This window comes from Cryptotermes secundus, unplaced genomic scaffold (genome assembly GCF_002891405.2).
Source record: "Cryptotermes secundus unplaced genomic scaffold, Csec_1.0 scaffold13, whole genome shotgun sequence".
Lineage (NCBI taxonomy): Eukaryota > Metazoa > Arthropoda > Insecta > Blattodea > Kalotermitidae > Cryptotermes > Cryptotermes secundus.
In genome coordinates this window covers 1064976-1085124 of record NW_019734350.1, presented here as the reverse complement: position 1 = coordinate 1085124, position 20149 = coordinate 1064976, and the positions used below count along the sequence as shown (strand labels likewise).

General features: G+C 37.4%; 1 protein-coding gene across 5 annotated transcripts in view; it reads right to left on the bottom strand.

The window, feature by feature from the left end:
• Positions 1–383: 383 nt before the first annotated feature.
• LOC111868734 (homeobox protein cut) overlaps positions 384–20149 on the bottom strand; it is a 394707-nt gene continuing 374941 nt past the window's right edge. For 3 of the 5 annotated variants that reach the window (XM_023859663.2, XM_023859666.2, XM_023859665.2), the window contains exons 8-14: positions 19173–19342; positions 17407–17570; positions 14043–14303; positions 11323–11618; positions 8507–8765; positions 6659–7095; positions 384–4925 (exon numbers count right to left, since the gene is read on the bottom strand). In XM_023859663.2, the coding sequence (XP_023715431.1) occupies positions 3351–4925; positions 6659–7095; positions 8507–8765; positions 11323–11618; positions 14043–14303; positions 17407–17570; positions 19173–19342 (3162 nt within the window). In that variant the 3' untranslated portion in view covers positions 384–3350. The remainder of the gene's footprint in view (positions 4926–6658; positions 7096–8506; positions 8766–11322; positions 11619–14042; positions 14304–17406; positions 17571–19172; positions 19343–20149) is intronic. The other 2 variants (XM_023859664.2, XM_033753154.1) reach the window with 2 other exon arrangements.

The following is a 20149-nucleotide window of genomic DNA, read 5'->3' as shown; positions in this document are numbered from 1 at the left end:
ATTATCTTAAACCTGTAGCCATCAACCTTTGGCTGTTCACATCCACTTTTCAATAGTTATTCCAACATTCCCCCAGTCTACATGAATCCCTCCCTATGATGTGTGCCTGGGTCCATAGTCTGGAAAGGGCCCCATTTTCTGATACTTATACAAGTAGAAATATTCTGATCACAGTTTTGCCAGAGTAATTATATAGAAGCATCACATTTAAATAGTTTGTGTTGTAGCAGCTGACTGTTTTCAACTGACCTTGTCATGAAACTGTTATGTTAGTAGTTGTGAAGTGTGGAAGGAATTCATGACTTGGAACTGAATATTAGGAGAAAGGTAATCACATTTGTTGCTAGTACATTAAGTACAAGCATAACAATGACATTCTCTCACATTATGTTCAAGTATCTCATCTATTTGCACGATTTACGGAAATAATCACATACTTGAATAAATACAGAGAAACTTTTAATATTAGAAATTTTAAAAGGACACAATGATATGAATATAAATATGTACATATGATGCTAAGCAGTAATGAATTATTAAATGAAAAACTGATATATTTAGTTTTGGGCACTTTTTGTAATGTGCAAACTATTCATTCAGCACTAGGGTAACTCTTTAAGAGTCTCAATAAATTTATTTTCTCTTGTATCCATCTCTTGTTTTGTGTTCAACCACGATACAGTTCTCCTTACACTCTGTGCAGCCAGTCACACAACACACACAGTTTACCCGCACTCTCGGTCATAACAACTGTTCCAGCAAGTTCGTGTTTCATAAGGAACTAGTCTTGTTCGCACACAATGCCCCAACATCACATCTAACAACCCAATTTCTGTAGATTATGTACAATGGGTTTTGTGGTGGGAAGGGGTCAAGAGGGGGCACATTCACATAATTCTCAATATAAGAGTATGTTGGGGGAAAACTGGAAGATATACATACACATCCAAACTGTTTCTAGAAATGGTGCTTCGCTGTACAGTCCGCAGTAATTATTAGTAATGTACACTTTATATACTTATTAATGTGAAAGAACAACTGGATGATGCGAGAAGATTCTTTGTCCTAAGTCGTGCATGCTACTATCCACAATCCATATTCCATACAATATAAAAATTAATTAAACATTTTTCATGAAACTTAAATAACATCAAGGAATAATAGAATTAGAATATTTCATGGGGCAAGGGGGCATAATTTTAAAATGTCAAGTGGGTGGAATCGTACTGAATCTGATTATGTTTCATTAGCTACTATTTGATTTTCTGAATATTGTTAAGATATGATTTTATACATTTATAGGGACAAAGATTTCAGTTTCCTTTTTTTTTTCTGGATTAAATTTTATGATTAACACAGCTTATAGTTTTAAAAAGTTCAAAAACGTCAACAGTCAGAACACTGGCTGCTCTATTCACGTACCAGTTAGCACTGCCTGTCTTCTGCCTTAGGCGAGTACAAATAATAAATACAAATTATAAAAAAACTACCATCTCAGAACAAAGACTATGTCTGGAATTCTACATAATAGGCCAAATCATCCAAGCTCTGAATAATACAGTGCACATGTTCTACTAGAAAAATTCATAAATATGATTACAAATATATTTGGATGATTTCTGAAAAAGAAACATAAAATGGAAAAACAATTAAAACTGAGGGTTGATCTGGTAATATGAGATCGCAAATACTGCACGTATAATTGGGTCCGGGTACCACATATTGCTCTGGCCATGTCCACATGAAGTCACTCCACATCCAGTTCTTCGTTACAAGAAGAAATGGCAAATAATGTTACAAAATAATATAAAAGCAACCAGACCGTGAGTTGGAGAGTTCACTGGTGAGTATCGACTAGACGATTTCTTCAAGAAGACTAGCAGGAGATAGAAAATAAGCAATTAATCACTTTCGGGGGTTTCATTTACTGTGAAAATGCAGGTCGAAAAGAGGAAAGAGAGCATTTGGTATTTGAAACAGAAGAAAATGTCTTTTTCTGTAATATATGGCTATAATAACTGGTAATGCCAAATGGAAAATTTGGTTTCCTTAATATATTACCAACAATGAATATGCAACTATTCATAGAAAAAATTGCAATCAAGAAAATATTTATTTTATTACAGATGGAAGTTCTGTAAACACCTAAACAAACTTAATATAAGCCATGATAAAATTTCAATGAATCTTGAGAACCTTGACTGCAATCAAGACATATTTAATACTTATATGTAATATATTTCACAACAATACTTCTTATGAAGTAGTTCTCTCTTTGTAACCAATACTGTCATATATATCTTAGGTTTACTGGCATTGATGAATGAATGGTTGCTTGCTTTGTCCTCTATTTACAAAAGTCTTTCACATTTTTGTGTAATTTGCTTTTACAGAAAATAAAATAATTGAATAATATATTCAACATTTAAATGAGAACTGTTTTGTCAAATAAAGTGGGATTTAAAAGGCTAATATTTTACCTTTTAAAATTTTCTGGATGACTTGATCGATTCCTTGCATATCCAAATCACACACAGAATGAGATTTGATCAGCAAAAGTACATTCTCATATTCGTAAGCTCAGTATCACAATTAAAATTTGCTTTGCAAATGGCCATTATCATTATTAATTAATTTTTGGCTAGTAATAATAGTAGAATATGGTAACAGTCTTTTTTCAACTACTCATTAATTTATTAATGAGAGTCACATATGTGCCCTCTTATATACTGGAGAATCAAAAATCCAAAAAATCTTAAATAGATGAAGTAACATCACTCATACTAAGTTTGTTAAGTAATAACAAACAGAAACATTAAAAATCACAATAATTAACACAACTATGATTTATCAACTTCGATGATTGCACGTGTTCAGGGAGACTTCACTGGCCACTCTCTTAATCTCCCTCTCATTTCCAAACAATATTCATTGAGGTTCGTTGTCCTTATCACCAGATGATAAAATATGAAAGTCAGTAAACATAAAGAACATTTGAACATTATTTGATACATGGCTTCTCGTTTGCCAAGCATTTTTAAAATTATTTCTAATGCACTGCTGTTCTAAGAACCTTCCCAACCATGAAAATTTTAAAAATAATTAAAAATCTCCACGGGTGAGAAGTATAAGAAAACTGGAAACATTTTAGAATAACCTTAGCAACCCACAAACAGGTCAGAGCAGCTCAAATGCTCAATCAGTGATGTGGTCCCTCTAGAGCAATATCATTCTGTTCTTCTTATAAACAGCTGTATTCAGTTTTACTCCATGTGGCATGCAGAATCCACAACAACAACAACATGTCAGTCTTGGAACCAAGCGTTTAGTTAAAAGTAAGTGGGAAGCGATTAATATTCCCATCTCTCCTCCCTATCTTCTGCCTTAATTCTCTTGTCAATCACAGCATCTCTTTCTGGCTGTGGCCTTTTCCCACTTGCCCTGTCCCATTCCCCATCTTTCCTTTCCTCCTCAATAGGGGATACCCTCCCTTCATCATCCTCATCCTCGTGTTTAATAAATTTATGTCTCACTTCCACAGACCCTTCCACTTCTGTCACCTCACCATCTACTTCTTCCTCAGCTTCTTCTCCTTCCTCCAATCTTTCTTCATCCTCCTGAGGAGATGAAGTTTCTGACTTAGCACTTCCTCTTTCTTCATCATGTTCAGTTGGTGTAGGCTGGGTCCGTTGTTCCTCAATAGGAACGGCATCTGATGAAGCATCACTGCATCTATCATCATAAGGATCGAGAACTGGTGTTGGCTCTATACGGACCGTTTCTTCATCGGTGACATTCAGCTTCATGCCATAGTCATCTGCAGCTGTTGCTTGCATCACACACACACCATTAATAATCACCTCCTTGTCTCCTCTGCTACCAGCAGGTTTGTCTTTCCCCGTTTCTGTTACCACAGCCTCCTGCCACTCAGGATTAACCCACTGAGGTGCAGCTGGTTTACGTCGTGATGAACGCCCTGTTGTGGGAGGAACCACTGACGATTCTTTTTTCACAGTGGCTGAGGTTGTAGTCTCCCGCAAGCTTGATGCTGAGAGGTTTGAATCTTCACTACCCATGTTGCTCTCTGCATCCTCCTCATCTTCATAGTCTGCAGGCTCCCGCTTCAACCCACCCATGCTCAGGTCAAGCCCACTGAACTGCTCCTTTGGGTCACAGTCTGCTGTGGGAAGCAGGCCTCTACCAATCAGGGCAGCTAGGTTTGCATTTGTAGCAAAGTAGGGTGGATATGGAAGAGGGACGGAACCAAGACCCATGCGCTCTTTCTGTAGCTCTAACAAGCGTTGGTTAAGTAGAAGACGGAACTGAACAGGGTCAAAGGACTGCTGTCCACCATTGGAAGGATCATTACGTGGTGGTGGCAATAGTCCAGCCCCATCTGGTGCCAGACCATGAGGCACCTGTTGTTTCAGTCGCATCCGATGGTTATGGAACCAGTTGGTGATAGTACGTGAAGAAAGTGCTAGTTCGGAACTGAGGAATTCAATTGTGGCTACATTAGGGTAGGAGTCCAAAGCAAATGCTAGGCGAAGTGCCTCCTTCTGCTCCTCAGAGAAGAGGACTCGCTGTTTCTTGGCAGATGGTGGTCCAGGTCCAGGACTTGGGCTGTGATAGAACTCAGAAGTGTCATTGGAAGATGTATCACTGCTGTTGTCAGCACCACCTCCACCACCACCGCCACCACCAAGACCACCACCATGGCCACTGCTGCGGCGGCGCTTGTTTGCCTCCCGCCGCTCATTCTTGAGGGCCTGCAGTCGATCTATATTGTGTGCATCACTCAGCCACAACTGCATACGAATGAATGGTTCACGACCCTTGATGCTCAGCATGTGCCACGGTTTGGGCTTGGATAGCAGTTCACTCACAGAACCCTGTGAGAGACCCAGCACTGCTTCTCCAAAGATCTGGAACCAACACAATCTCTTATTTTTTTCTAGTGCTCGTAAATCCTTAGATTTAGTAACTGTAGCCTTTAAAAAGGAGCTGTAACAATATTATATTTAAGCATCTTCTTACACTCTACACAATGTATGACACAAACTCTGTCCTAAGCGCAACAATTTATTGTAGTTCGTTTGTCTTCTTTTCTTCTACACTACATGTTTCGGCCGTAAATGGCTATCATTAGGTGTATACTCTCACATAGCNTTAATAGGTCCCGATATATCAGAATCCCCTTGCTGATATTTGTCAGATATGTATAAAATCTTTGTTAATTTACATACATCAATTTGATTTTTGAATTTTGGTATTTTTAAAATCTTCAATTTAAATTTAAAATTTAAAATTTGCAGGGATACCTGCTCTAGATCTACAGTGCTGCAGCGGCTACTTCTTCCTTTCAGCACTGTTCAGGTATAACAGATAAACGAACAATTAAGAAAGCTGGTGTTTTTAAATTTTAAACTAAGTGCGGTGTAACAGCTACGTGAGAGTATACACCTGATGGTGGCCAGTTACGGCCGTGTAGAAGAAAAGAAGACAAAAGAACTACAATAAATTGTTGCATTTAGGATGGAGTTTGTCTCATACACTGAGCTGTAAGAAACCTATCTGCATATAGATAAATTGCCTGCATGATTATTAATATTTTCAGTACACTAAATACTACATGATGTTCCTTGACAGCAAGCTTTCAACAATGTATAAATCAAATCCCAAATACTGTGGTGCCACAAATACACGAAAATTAAATAATATTGCAAAATAAAATGTAAAGTAAACATCTGCACTGGAACATAAAAATGAAATGTCAGGCACTGTAATCATTCTCCTTTATCAATCCCATTTGACTTTCATAGAAAACTTTTTTAAATGAAAGAATTATTTTTTTTCCACAAAGGATAAGTAACTGTTTTATGTTTGCTAATGAAAATAATTCAAAACAAGTAATAAAAATACGAGGACATTTGTTGAAAATTATCCGTTGTCTGAAGCTAAGATAATGCCTAAAACATTTGGAGACTGGCACTATATCTATCTTCTGGCAAGAAATAAAGAAGGAGAGGAAACATCTACTTTGGCAAGCACATGTAACAAAGCCAGTCCTTAGTACTGGGCTCAGTAACTCTCCCTATTTTTTTCTTCCCTGAAAACTGAGACAGAGCCAGCATCCAAAATATTGTAGATATTATCTCAATTATAGACAATGGGTGATCTCCAAGGCCATGATGAAAGGCCATTGCAACAAACACTCAGAACTATATTACTAGTAACAGTGCTGCAATGCATCTGGTTCATATTGAGATGCACGGTATGTGTATGACCATGCATTGTAGCATGTTGGCTTGCATGCTTTTGATTTCTGTTATTAACTAAGTTGCACCTGAAGTTGACAACTATTTTTATGCTTATTTTATATTATATGACTAATCTATTGTTTTTGGTTGTTTTAATAAGTGAATTTTGGATGATAATTGTCTCTTTTACATGCATTCTAATTTGGCGCACTTGATTAATGGAATANTGTCGCGATATGCGCCCGATACGCGACAATATTATCTCAATTATAGGCAATGGGTGATCTCCAAGGCCATGATGAAATGCCATTGCAACAAACACTCAGAACTATATTACTAGTAACAGTGCTGCAATGCATCTGGTTCAGATTGAGTTTGGATGCTGCAGTCATACATACTTTCTGTCCAATATTGTTGGCAAGAAGAGCTTCCTTGATCTTTGTTGTGATGATCTGTGTATCCAAGTCCTGTGTTAACGCTGCCATCTCATAAACACTTGGTGTCATGTGTTGCTGCAGTGCACGCAATGCTGCTGACTGCTGTTGATGATGATGATGTGATGGATGAAGGTTTGGATGGGATGACTGTTGGTTCTGTTGGGACTTCTTCAAGTCTGAACTTGATAATGATCCAACAGAATGGTGGCCTGGCGGAGTGACCAACAGGGGAGGAGGGGGTGGTTGGGGTATTGAAGGTGGTTGCTGAGGATGTGGGGGGATGAGCTGTAGAGAAGGAGGCAGAATGGATCCCTGGTTGTCACCTGGGAGATTTTTGTTAGGGACAGCATCAGAGAGTTTTGAAGAAGGCAGCTGCGGTTTGCCGAGGGATGAACATGCTGCAAAAGAGAGGAGAACTGTTTACATCCATCAATCAGGAATAATTACTCATGTCTGCCTCTCCACTCATTATTTGCAGAACAATAGTCCTGTCTTGACCCTGCAAAGCATATTTTGCCTTTGAAGCTATGGCAATCATGCTTTTAGAAAGCAGAGCTGATTTTCTCCATCTTTATGTTACTTATGCTCTCTTAGGTCCAAATTATGTAGAGGGCTGTTACAGATGAATGAAACACTTTTAAAACATAATGTGAGTGAACTAAACAAGATACAAATTAAAAGCAACATTCATGGAGGGAGTAATTAAAATATTTTCTTCAATATGAGCTCCCCCGATAACTCTGACAACACACACGATATTCAAAAACACGATATGCTTTAAGTAAGATATCTTTATCAAAAATTAATTCTGTTTTAGAGTTCTTGAAATCTACTGGCATAGGTGGGATATAAAATTTATCTGTAACATACTCCCAAAAGTAGAAATGTATAGATATAAGATCTGGGAATCTGGGAGGTCATGCCTTTGGACTTCAATGACCAGAATTACTGCCCGAATATTTTATCATTCAGATACCCTGTCAGAACAGTGAGATATTTGATAGTGTGCCAGCTTGTTGAAAAATGATACATTGCACAGATGTTTTCTTTGAACATATCAGATAATGCATATCTCTTTGACATGGCTTGACACTTTTTTATTACAAATTCATGTCCTGAGTTCTACAAAGTGAGTACATTAAACAATTTTGATAAAAGAAAAACTGAACAAAATCTCCCAGAAGTATCATTTGTGCTGATGTTATTAGTATGTTCATGACACAAGCAGTTAATGCACAAGAAATCACTGAAAGTGTCCAACTCTTTGCAATAATTATGCACATAATATGTATACTTCTGTGCAGCCTCTAAAATTTGTAAGATATCTGAAAATCTGTATTTAATTTTCAACTTCAATGGTGCAAATTCCCTCATTCTCTGTGTATATGCACATGCAATAATCATTGTCACTTTCAGTCAATTCAACACAATTGGAACAAAACACTACTCATCTGTTAAAAAAGAAACAGCCCTCAAAAATTCTCTCATTAAGAATATGTCTGTTTTTAGATATCTTGTCTCTCTAAAAGCAATTTTATCACTTTATATTTGACTGAGTTTTACAAAATGCTGAACTGATTCCAGTAATCAGTCTTCCTTGACCTTGCAATAAATGAAAGAAGTCATGAGAAGAAAACATCAGACTACTAACATAATATCTTTCTGGACTGACTAAAGATATGTACATCTTCATTTAAGATTTGTATTAGAACCATAGATATTGAAAAGTAACAAAGTTATTACTGGAAATGATAACCTTTCGGTGAATGTTTTGGGGCTGTTTCTCTCAGAAGTTGGTTAAAAACTCACGAGGTCCACCTGCATAACTACCGGTCCTCATCAACTTTTCAGGTGCAATCTTGTATTGGCTGGCCACTAATTTGTGGACTGCATTGTCATCTTCCAGGAACATCTTCATGCGAATGAAAGGTTCCCTTCCCTTCTGCGTTAGCATGTGCCATGGTTTTGGCCTTGCAAGCAGATCTGACACACTGCCTTGTGATAAACCCAGAACAGATTCACCAAACAACCGCTGGCTTATGGAGTATTGACTTAGCGACTCCTTAACCTGAAGGACATAAAAATATTCAGATTATAGGAGTGTAAAATTTGTAGAGTACAGTCTCATAAACTGAAACTTACAGCTAGATGTACAATAACAATTTTAGGTGTGGATTAGAAGTAAGAAAGAAATTCAAATTCTATATAAATCTTAATGTAAGAATTTAATAACACACTTCACAGAAACTGAACCTCATAGCCATAAAGGTAAATTTCAGTTACTGAAAACATTATGAGATTTGTAACATGATTACATTTGGAGTTGCTTTAGGTTCATCCTGTACATATGCTTATCTTCATTATTCCTAACATGATATCCTCATATAACAGAGCAACAACAGTGGAATGTCAGCAAAAACTATGTGCTGTTACACAGTTCATAAATTTCTAGTTTGAATCTCCTCTCTTTACTCTAAATCACACTTAAACATGGTAAGCAAACGTTTGTAACATGATTAAAGCACCTTTTTCAGATTGCTGTTGAGCAGGGCTGATCTCTGGGGCAGTCGACTACGCCGACCACCCTGGAAACCTGCTGTCTGGGGGTCCCAAATCAGACTCATATAAAAATTCCACTGATAAACCTCAGTAAAAGCAATACATATTACAATACAGTAAGACTAAATATAGCCAGACATGCTTAATTTTATGTCCCATAATGTATAAAGAACATTCTAATTAACTTGCCTGATAACTTCAAAAGTGTTAAAATTACATGAGACTTAATGTTATAACTGAAGGTTGACCATTTACTGCCAAGAAATCAGTCATATCAACAGACCTACAACTACATTAATTACAAACTACTGTTGTCACTAATGAACTCTGAGAGTTGGGATTACTCAGTCAGCACAGCGACAGGCTACAGGCTGGATGGCCAGGGTTTGATTCCTGGCAGGGGCAAGACTTTTCTCTTCTCCACAACTTCCAGACTGGCTCTGGGTTCCACCCAGCCTCCTATCCAATGAGTACCAGGGGCGATATCCCTAAGAAAAAGTGGCCAGGGCATGAAGATGACCATCCATCTCCATCTAGTATTGAGGTCAACTGTGGATGTACATTTCACTCCCCCATATGTCTTCATGGCACAGTGCTTAATAATTAAGCAGCGGAACAAGTTTATCAATTACCTAAAGAACTTTAATAAACACTTAGCTTCAGGTGGAAGAAAATGAATACAAAATGACCTCTGCACATTACCAGACTAGGCCATGTAACAGAAGTGGGATGGTTTTCTGGCTTCCCAATTAAGAACCAAGTGAAACTGTGTATCTGAGTTTGGAGTACATAGTGTTCTTGCAGTTTTTCATCCATCAGTATCAGCAGCACAGGTATTAACAGCATAAAGAATGAGTTATTTTCTTCAAACAACATCTACTGTTTCAAATACAAGTGCAAATTTTAATGATGTCTATATTGGATGTCATGGGCCCCTTTTATGTGTACTGAATCATTTTTGAGAAGTCTCATGAAGTTCTACTCAACATCCATGTAAAATAGCAGTAACAGTGGACCAAAGCAAATGCCCAATAACTTAAAGAGTGAAGAAAGCAGTCTTCTGGGATTTGGCACCGTGTATATGTGGTGTTAACCGACGTTTCGGAGGAACGTATCGCCCCCATCTTCAGGGTTGAAGAAGTATAGGTAAATCTGCAAGCGACAACACCGTGAGACACCACAAGCAGACTGCTTGACCGTGTCTCACGGTGTTGTCGCTTGCAGATTTACCTATACTTCTTCAACCCTGAAGATGGGGGCGATACGTTCCTCCGAAACGTCGGTTAACACCACATATACACGGTGCCAAATCCCAGAAGACTGCTTTCTTCATAGTCACCGCCGTGAAAGCCTCAAATCTTACAACTTAAAGAGTGTTTATTCTATGTACAAAATGTATCCAGTCTGAGTTATGCAAATGGACAGACAGAGATATTTAGCCCATTATGCACTCTCTTTATGCACACCATGGAAAAAATGTATGAAGACCACAGATGCTCAAAAAGAAAATGGGTGGGATATAGCTTTGTTGTATTGTAAGGTGAAATGCCACTCCCTGCTTCATCTGGTAGCAGTTCATTTCATAAGCATTAATCTCTGAAAAGCCAGAAATTCTTGACCTTTTTGGTGCTAGTTCTCAAAGACAAAATGTATGCTGCCATTAAATTTTTGCCTGAAATCTCATTGCAATGTTTAAAATGCAGTGTTAAGGTATGAAATATTCATATTTCTTGCTTTGTCTGGCAGTTTTCATCTCCACTAACACAGTATGTCTCCATGATGAAGTCTTCACACAGCTGGAAATTTATGAAACATTTTACCACAAATCTTAGCATTATAAATGTTAAATAGTATGTAGTGTGCCCAAGGTACTAAAAACATTTTGCTTCTTACACAAGGTATCCTTAATTTCTGTAGCCCTCATAAAAACCAAATTTTCTGTTCATTAAATATTAGCTTTCATAATAGATTCTAAGGACGGATCCTAGACTGGTGGGATGGAATAGACTGGATCAATCTGGCTCAGAATAGGGACTAGTGAAGGGCTAACTGAGGAGTAGACTAACCTTCTTCACAATGTCCTCCGTATTGAGATTGTTGAACATGTCAAACTGCTGCTGTGTGATTGGTGGGAGAACAGCTTTGAGCGGGCGCTGTGATGGGCTGTGATGTGTTGGAGTGCTTGGTTGTGAGATGAGTGAATTAGTAATGGATGCCATACGTTGCAGTGGACTTGCAGCAGCAGCTCCACTAGAGAAATCATCACCTGGTGTCATGGCAGGGGGCAGGATAGAGTTGCTCAGCGGACTACTTGCACTGCTGCCAGTTGTGGGCTGTTGAGATCCACTTCCTGGGCCCACTCCTAATTAGTAAAATGCCACGAATCAGAAATTCTATTTCCTGAACCTTCTGTTATTGATATCCAATAGAGAAATATTAAATGTTCAAGTTAGAAAGGGACAGAGGACATATTCTTATATAGAACAAAAAAGTGGAGACATTACAGGAATTAATATAGAAAAGAAAAAGAGTTGAAAGTTGTACTCTAACTCTGAAACGTGCATTTTCCAAATGCATTCTTCATAAATTTTCATCTCTCTAAAAAAAATTTATATTTATTTATTCAGACACAAATCCACTCTTGTCAGAGTAAATAAATGACAGAGGCACTACACTGAATGAAGGCCCATAGGGCTGTGAGACATTGAGGGTCCCGCATTATCTAGACAATCAGCTAAAAGTTGGCAGTAAGGTTGTCAGCCTTACGCACCAGCTGCGCTTTACTCCCCAGGAAAAGTATTTAATTAATTCCTGGTACTCATTTCAGTTAGAGGCTGAGTTGACCCCAGGGCCATAGTGCGGCTGGAAGGATTAGGTCAACTTAAAAAAAAATGGATGAACAGACATGGCATATTAATTATGTCTTCATTTTATATATTTTATGAAACAAAAACTCAGAAAACACAAACACATGCATGCACAAATGCACACATGCATGTCCGCACAGAGACTTCTTGAACTTATTTAGTTTAACTTCAGAGAGAAACAAATCATTTCTAAGTGTTACATAGATTCGAGTATACTTCCAACATAAGTAAATCATAATGTGCTTAACGTCATTTCTTCTGCAGAACTTTATTTACTTCCCATAGCAAGGAAGGAACAAATAGAACAAACTTTTACAATCCTGTCTTCTTCTGACTGCACTTTAAATAAACTATTTTGAAATTATAAAAAAAGTTATGATAGAAATGGACCTTGTGAGGTAAACACATGATACAGAAGAAAGAAACAGGCATTTACCATAATCAAAGAGAAGAAATGTCTTACTTTACACAGACAGTTCTTATTCCTGTATTAACTACACCTACTTAATTCCAAATATGTGTTAAAAACTTGAGTTAGATGTACTTAAGTGTATTTATCCACATGAGCATTTTTACTCTCTACTTGAATGAAAGATACACTCATGACAACAGCAAAAACCAATGAGGAAAATGTAGAGAATAAATAATAATCAAATTAATAATAAAGGAGCTGGTATATTAACCAAATCCCTAACTAGATCCAAATTTCCATAAGAAGTTGATTCAATTCCTGAAAGGTCAAATAAATGTGACTCACATAATGCCAAAAGTGTGCTTCCAGTATAAGTTATTAGTTACAGAATTATAATCAGTAGTACTTTGTCACAAGGAAAAGGAAAAGGAAATAAGGAAAACACATATAACATTAAAAACATGTACATAAACTCTGACATTGTGACTACTTTGTGATCAAGCTAATAATTTTAAAATTGATCTCCAAATACAAATGGTATGAAAGTTTTGAGAAGTCCTAACTCATATCTAACATATGCCAACATACAGTAAGCATAGTTTACTCCCCAGGAAAATTATTTAATTAATTCCTGGTACTCATTTCTGTTAGAGGCTGAGTGAACCCCAGGGCCATAGTGTGGCTGGAAGGATTAGGTCAATTGAAAAGAATCCAATGACCACATCAGGACTTGAACCTGCGACCTTCCAGCTTGTAGCATAGCCCCTCAACCTACTACGTTACTGTGTGCCCCCTCTAAAACGATAGGCCATCCTCAAACATATTGTTAATTGGCTTAAAAGTAAGTTTGTAAGCAAATTTTCTGGCTGCCTCCCTTGTAAAATATCCTGGCAGTACTGATTTATATTCTCCATGTACTGTTATCACTCAGGTTCCATGATCAGATTCCAGTAGCATCTGTTAATAAAAATGTCTAGAAAATTTTACTGTGCAATTAACCTGTTCAGGCTCATGACCAGAATCTTCCTCTGTTAAATGTAGTGGGAAGAAAATCCCTTCAGCTTCAGGGTTCAGCATTTGTTATTGCATTTTATGTCTAGGCTGACAGCTGACTCTCATAATATGCGGGCACAGGCACAGACTGGTAGGTAGGTAATGTACAGAAAAAGAAGGAAACTCACTTACTACTGATATTGTTGTGTTTGCAAACAGTTGCCTCTTGGGCAAATATTGCTAGTCCTCAGGGATAATCAGAGAAGATTTCAGGTGGACATAAACATATTAACGATTTGTTTTATAAAAGCAACGACAACTCCCCACACTAATACATTCCTTTTATAATGAACAAACACAATTTATTGAAACCAAAATTTCTTAAACATTTTTCAGGAGCTAAACCTGCATTGCAGTAATCACTATGAAACACTATATGCCCCAAGTGAAGGTAAAGTTTCAGTTTATTCAACAAGTGGGAAGGACATTTTATTTCTAGTTCTTGTTTCCATACCTGGTTCAGTCTTTGGCCTGACAAGGGAGAAAGCACTACCGGCATGCCTTAAGACATCAGCAACAGATTCCATCATGCTAGATTCCTTCTTGCTATCAACTCCCTCCATCAACAGTTCACTACCACCCCCATTAGACAGCTTGCCACTGTCCTTGCGGTCCTTGGGTAGTGATAGGTCCTGTGCAACCCCATTGAGTTGGGCGTGTTGATGCTGTTGTTGACTCAGAGCTTGTTGCTGTAGAGCCAGAAGACCTGGAAGACCTGCCAAAAAACCAATATCTCATTTAGAAAAATCTAAAGTTCATGGGCACAGTCAGACCAGTTGATTATACTACCACATATATGTGAGCTCCTAAGTCACACTCGTCTTATCTGTCGCCCTAGATTCCATCAACTACACCAGTAGGATAAGGTTACTTGTTTATGACAGGCTGTAGAAATTACTTTCTCAGTTTCAAAAAACATAATTTATTATGATCTAAAATATACATCTAATTCATCATAAGCACTAATTTCCACATTACAATTTAATTTTAGCAAGATTTTCACAAACTTTTTCTGCATATGATTTCTGTTCCCTTTGTATTGCAGTGACTGTAGATAGTATGAGGGCTATTTGGAAAGTAACCTTCGGTAAGTGATTAACAAAACAAATATTACATACAAAAAATACATACATACTTAAGCTACTTCTCAACATAGTCAGAACTGAGACACTTGTTGTATTGGAGAATAAGTTTTTGTATGACTGAGTCAAATAAGTCTGCACGTGTGAGCTCAGAAACGTTTTGACATCTTCCATCAACTCCTCATTATTGCTCAAGCGCTGTGGCCACAACCAGTTGTTCAGGTAGGTAAACACATGGTAGTTAGTTGCTCGGAGCGAGATCAAAGCTGTAAGGATGGTGGTCAAACAACTCCCAGTTGAAATGCTCCAGCAGTGCTTGAGTGTGAGTAGCTGTACTCATACATGGATGCTCATTGTCATGAAGGAGCACTACACTGGATGTCAGCATTCCACGCCTCTTGCTCTGAATATCACTACACAATTTTGTATTGTTTCACAATACACTTCTGACATGATTGTGGTTCCTTGCAGCATGAATTCCACAATCAGCATTCCTTTCCTGTCCCAGAAAACAGTTTCCATCAGCTTTCTGGCAGGCAGACAGCGTCTGTTGAAGGTTTTTCGGCTTGCCTGGTGAATGTATGTGCATCCACTGCTTTGACTGCTCTTTGGTTTCAACATTTGAAAATGAAACAGAAGTTTCATCACCTGTTACAATGTAATTGAGAAATTCATCGCCATCTTTGCGGTAAAAGATAAAGTTGTCCTTGTGTTTAACTAATTAAGCACTATGCCATGAAGACGTATGGGGGCGTTTTCCTGATCCTAGCACTAGTTGCTATCCCTCTAAAAAAGTAAAAGCCAGAGCAATTCTCTGCATTTTATGTGCACCCGTGAGCATTTCTGGAACTCATCTTGTGCAAAACTTGTGTTAGCCTAGCCTAACTGTGATAATCTCGTAGACGGGAGTGTGTGAAATTTGTGGAAATTCACATGAAAGTTCTGAAACTGTGAAGCGCCATCTTTCACAGATTTTTGAAGAACACTTTGTACAATGTCAGCACTCATTACAGATGGCCGACCACTTCGCTCTTCATCGTGAACATTTGTTCGCCCATCTCTGAACATTCTACACCATTGCCTTACAGTTCTTTCACTCATATTTTGGCCATAAACAGCGCGTAATTCATGATAGATTTCAGCAGTACTCATGTTTTTAGCATGAAGAAAGTGGATAACAGCATGAAGTTCACATCTGGTGGGATATCAATCGCAGGACACATCATAACTAACTCTGTAGAGACAAGAACAAACACTAAGTGATGAGTTATGTGATAGTTTACATGACAATGAGTTATGTGAAACTACTCTGCATTCACAAGCACTCCCCCCACTTCTACATTAGTTACCTAAAATAAACAGAGGTTACTTTTGAATAGCCCTCATACAACTGGCCAACTCTGTTTTATTCATTTCATAATCTTGAATTCATTTCAATGAATAACAAGGTCAACAGTACAAGATATATATATATATATATATCCTAGAGTCAAGCAAGTGTTGGTGGATGTGCATTCTAAATGTTCAGACTCACAGAATAAACCTACATAAAGGAGGGAACAGGTTGTGTGTGCAGATTTACATGTCCTTTACACAACAAATAACACAATAACATAAATGGTTAATATTAATACCATTGTATCTGTTATTAATAGAGAAAACTGATTACTTAATTTTCATGTTGTGATAAGGTAATATTACACAATTCATACTGATTACAGAGAAGACATACATAACTTTAAGTATAACTCATGGAAGAATACTTTCATTTTTCTTAAAAAGCAACAAGTCAATGAATAATATACCACTGTTGAGCAGAAGTATGATGCAGAATAATATTTCATTCTTGTTTTGCTGCATTCTTTATCAGTACAATATGATACACTAAGGTTCATTCAATAGTAAGAAGAAATGCTATTTTTCTGAAAGACTTATACTAAAATAATCCAAGGCAAATACCTAGTGTGAACTGCAGTGAAATTCAAGCAATCAGATTGGTGCCCATGGTCTTGGATCCACACTTTTAAATTTATTTATGACACAGATATTTGTAAGGCACTGTGTAATTATTGCTAGTTTCCCAGCTCACAACAATGCTGAGCTAACCACAATGAACTAAAAAAATACGCCAATTTATGTGTGATCTTCAAAATGTTATGTATACCTCAGTCAGAAACAGAAGGTTGTCTTAAGGAAGGGGGGGAAGGGTATTTATGGTTTTAAACCACTAGAGAATTATATCTAAACATATACAGTCAATTTGCACTACACTCAGTTATAAATTTTGGAACATAGCGATTTCATTGTTTTCAGTCTGAAAGGGGTACAGGTAGAGCTGAACAATAGATGCAGATAAGTGGTCAGTTTCATGCTTCAGATACCCATTCCAAAAAAATCGCTCTTCAGCATGCGCAGGGGCTGGGGTGGCCCCAACATCATTCTGAGTATGATGGCAAGAAAACCTCCGCCCCTGGCGAGAATAGAACCACAGTCCATAGCCACTCACATTACTGACTAAGCTATTCTGACTCTAATGACAAAGACATAGCAGAAACGAAGCCAAAATGATGATACTGTGAAAAATAAAAATGTAAAAAAAAAAAAAACAACAACAGCAGCAGCAGCAGCAAGGCATAAATAGTTCCACCTTATCTTCTTTCTTCTTCTTCTTCTTCTTCTCTGTTTGTTCTTTACTCTTGATGTTCATATAAAGATCATGCATTCTAAATGACTTACCTGGAAGTCCAGCTGGACTGCCAACAGGAGGACAGGAGGATACAGAATTCAGTTTAGCTAACTCCCGGTGGTATGCGTCTAGAGCCATGCGTATTTCTTCTTGGGTTCGATCCATGGGCCCACCGCCACCTCCACCAGCACTGAAGAAATGAGGGAAGAGCAGACTGCATCAGCAAACGTAGGGTGCTGTTCTCGGTACTCAGCAATTAGTGTGAAACAAAGAATAAATGGATTCTGGAAGGAAGTATGGTCGTGTTCCAGCACACAGCAAAACTGACTGTATTTTTCGGACAAAATTTAGATGAAAAAGAAAGATTTGGCGATGTAGTGAGCAAGAGTACCACCAAGAATATGTTGCAAAATATAAACATAATTTCTGTTAACTAAGTTTTCAAACCACCCCCTGAAACAAAGAAAGATTTGGTGATGTAGTGATCAATAACCACACAAGAACGTGTCATGAAATACACACACAACAATTGTTAAATGACTTTTCACACCACCTCCTAAAACAAAATTTCTGATATCTTACCGGATGTACCATCAGATTTGTTTTTCAAAATAAAATTGCTTAGGGCTGAAATAGTAAGGTTCCACATTAGGAGTATATCTCCACAAGAACAATTTATTGAAATAACAAATTCGTTTTTCAAATGTTCTTTCTTATTTGAGATGCATTACAATGCTGACATCAAGCTTATCATAAACAAATACAGAATATTTATCTAGCATCAAGAAATACTCTCCTTTAGCATGATAGTCATATTACAAAGTAATCATTATTTCTGATTCCTATGAACTATTACATGTATTTTCTCATGATCTGTCTTTGTATAAATGATAGACCAAGCCCTCTAGTAGAGGTATTTCCCAAGTATCCCTCTAACCGCATAATTACAAAAATGTAATGTGGTTCTTCCATGAATAAACTTTGCATCTTACAGGAAATTTTATTTAGTCGACTTTGTATACCATTTTAACTGGAAAACTGCGTTGCACAGGCTCTTCCTTGATAAATCAATCCACAGTTTTTTGGGAGTCAAGAACATTCCTTCAAGACTTTAAAAGAGTCACAGCTGTTTTAATAAAATACCACCACTGGACCATATATTGAGCTACTTCAATCCAGTTCACCTGAAATATCCTCATTTTTATCTTCCTGTCATTTAAAATTATGTGTCCAAAGTGCCCCCTTCTCTTGATATTTTTTAATTTATTTGTTTCTGTCATGTGTGCTATAAACTATGCTCACTTAATAAAACTAAGTGTATGAATTCTTTTTGGGAAAACTAACAGTAGTTACACTGCTTAAGAGATTCCGCATTAGCGTACAACACAAAGGTCCGCATTAGCGTATTTAAAACAGCCCACAAATGGCCTACTCTCAGTCATACGAATGCAGCTCGCATTCTCACACCCTCTCTCTTTAATGTCAATTTTAATATTATCTTCCACATATGTCTAGATTTCTCAAACTGACTATTCCCCTCACATTTTTGGAATAAAGTTTTGTATGCATTCATAGTCTTATAAATATATGCCCCACCCACTTCATTATTCTTGATTTTATTATTCTAACAATATTTTGTAAAGAGCACAACTGTGTACTTTTCATTACTGTAAATATGGTCTCGTGATTACTCACTAATTGAAAGGCGTTGGACACCGAATTATGAAGATCTGACCTCATGCGTTTCCTCTAAATTTGTCAGCAAACTTAATAATGAAGATATGAATGTCTGTTATTAGGAGATGACTGGGGTTACCTCGGGAAGTGCTCGCGAGATCCTCTCATGGACTCCTCCATACGGCGACCCATCAGTTTGGCAAGCTCTTCTTGGTAGATTCGCACTACCTTCTCCTGAGGAATGTCATCGTTTTCATATTTCTTTAGTCGACGGTTTTGAGAGCCATCCTTGCCAAGCGGTGACGGACACTGCAAGAATATATTAGTGGTAGAGGCACTAAACAACTATGAACACTTAAATTGTCAGATAAAGAACTAACTCTATGGGAGCAGAATATTTCTTGAGAAGTTGCTCAGTTGGCCAAGAAATTCCCCGCCTTTTATAAGACCATAAATTCCATTGCAGTATTCATAACAGCCTGCCACTAGAATCTATCCTGTGGAAGCTGAACCCAGTACGCAACGTCACACCTTATTATGTCTTCAAGACTAATTTTCATACTTTCCTCTTATCTACGCCTACGTCTCCCAAGTGGTCTCTTACATATAAGTTTTCCAACAAAAGTTTATAAGCATGGCCTAAATTGCTATTAAAATATATCCTGAAATTTTTCATTTGATTTCGCTGACGTAAAGCAAAGACAGACACGCTTTTGTACGAAGAGGATTCAAATGTTCTTTTTCTGTTACCATAAATATTCATGCTACATAAGCAATAATGTATTATCGAACGCAATTGGTGATATTGTGTATTCAACTGTAGATGTAAATCAGTGAGAAATCTACTCAGACATTACGTAAGCGCTCCTTAAAATAATTTTTTGAACATAAGGATCAATCAACTCCATGGTGTGAAACTGCTCAGCTAGTCAAGAATTGCAATCTACATTGCCGTGTCTATAAAACTCCGCCAATGAGCCAGATGAATTCAGTTCACACTAACTCGGCCGAGTTATAACATGCATTTTAATATTATCTTCCAATCTATATTAGGTCTTTCAAGTGATCTATTCCCTACAACTCTCTGCCCCGCCCACCAAATTTAATATTTACTAT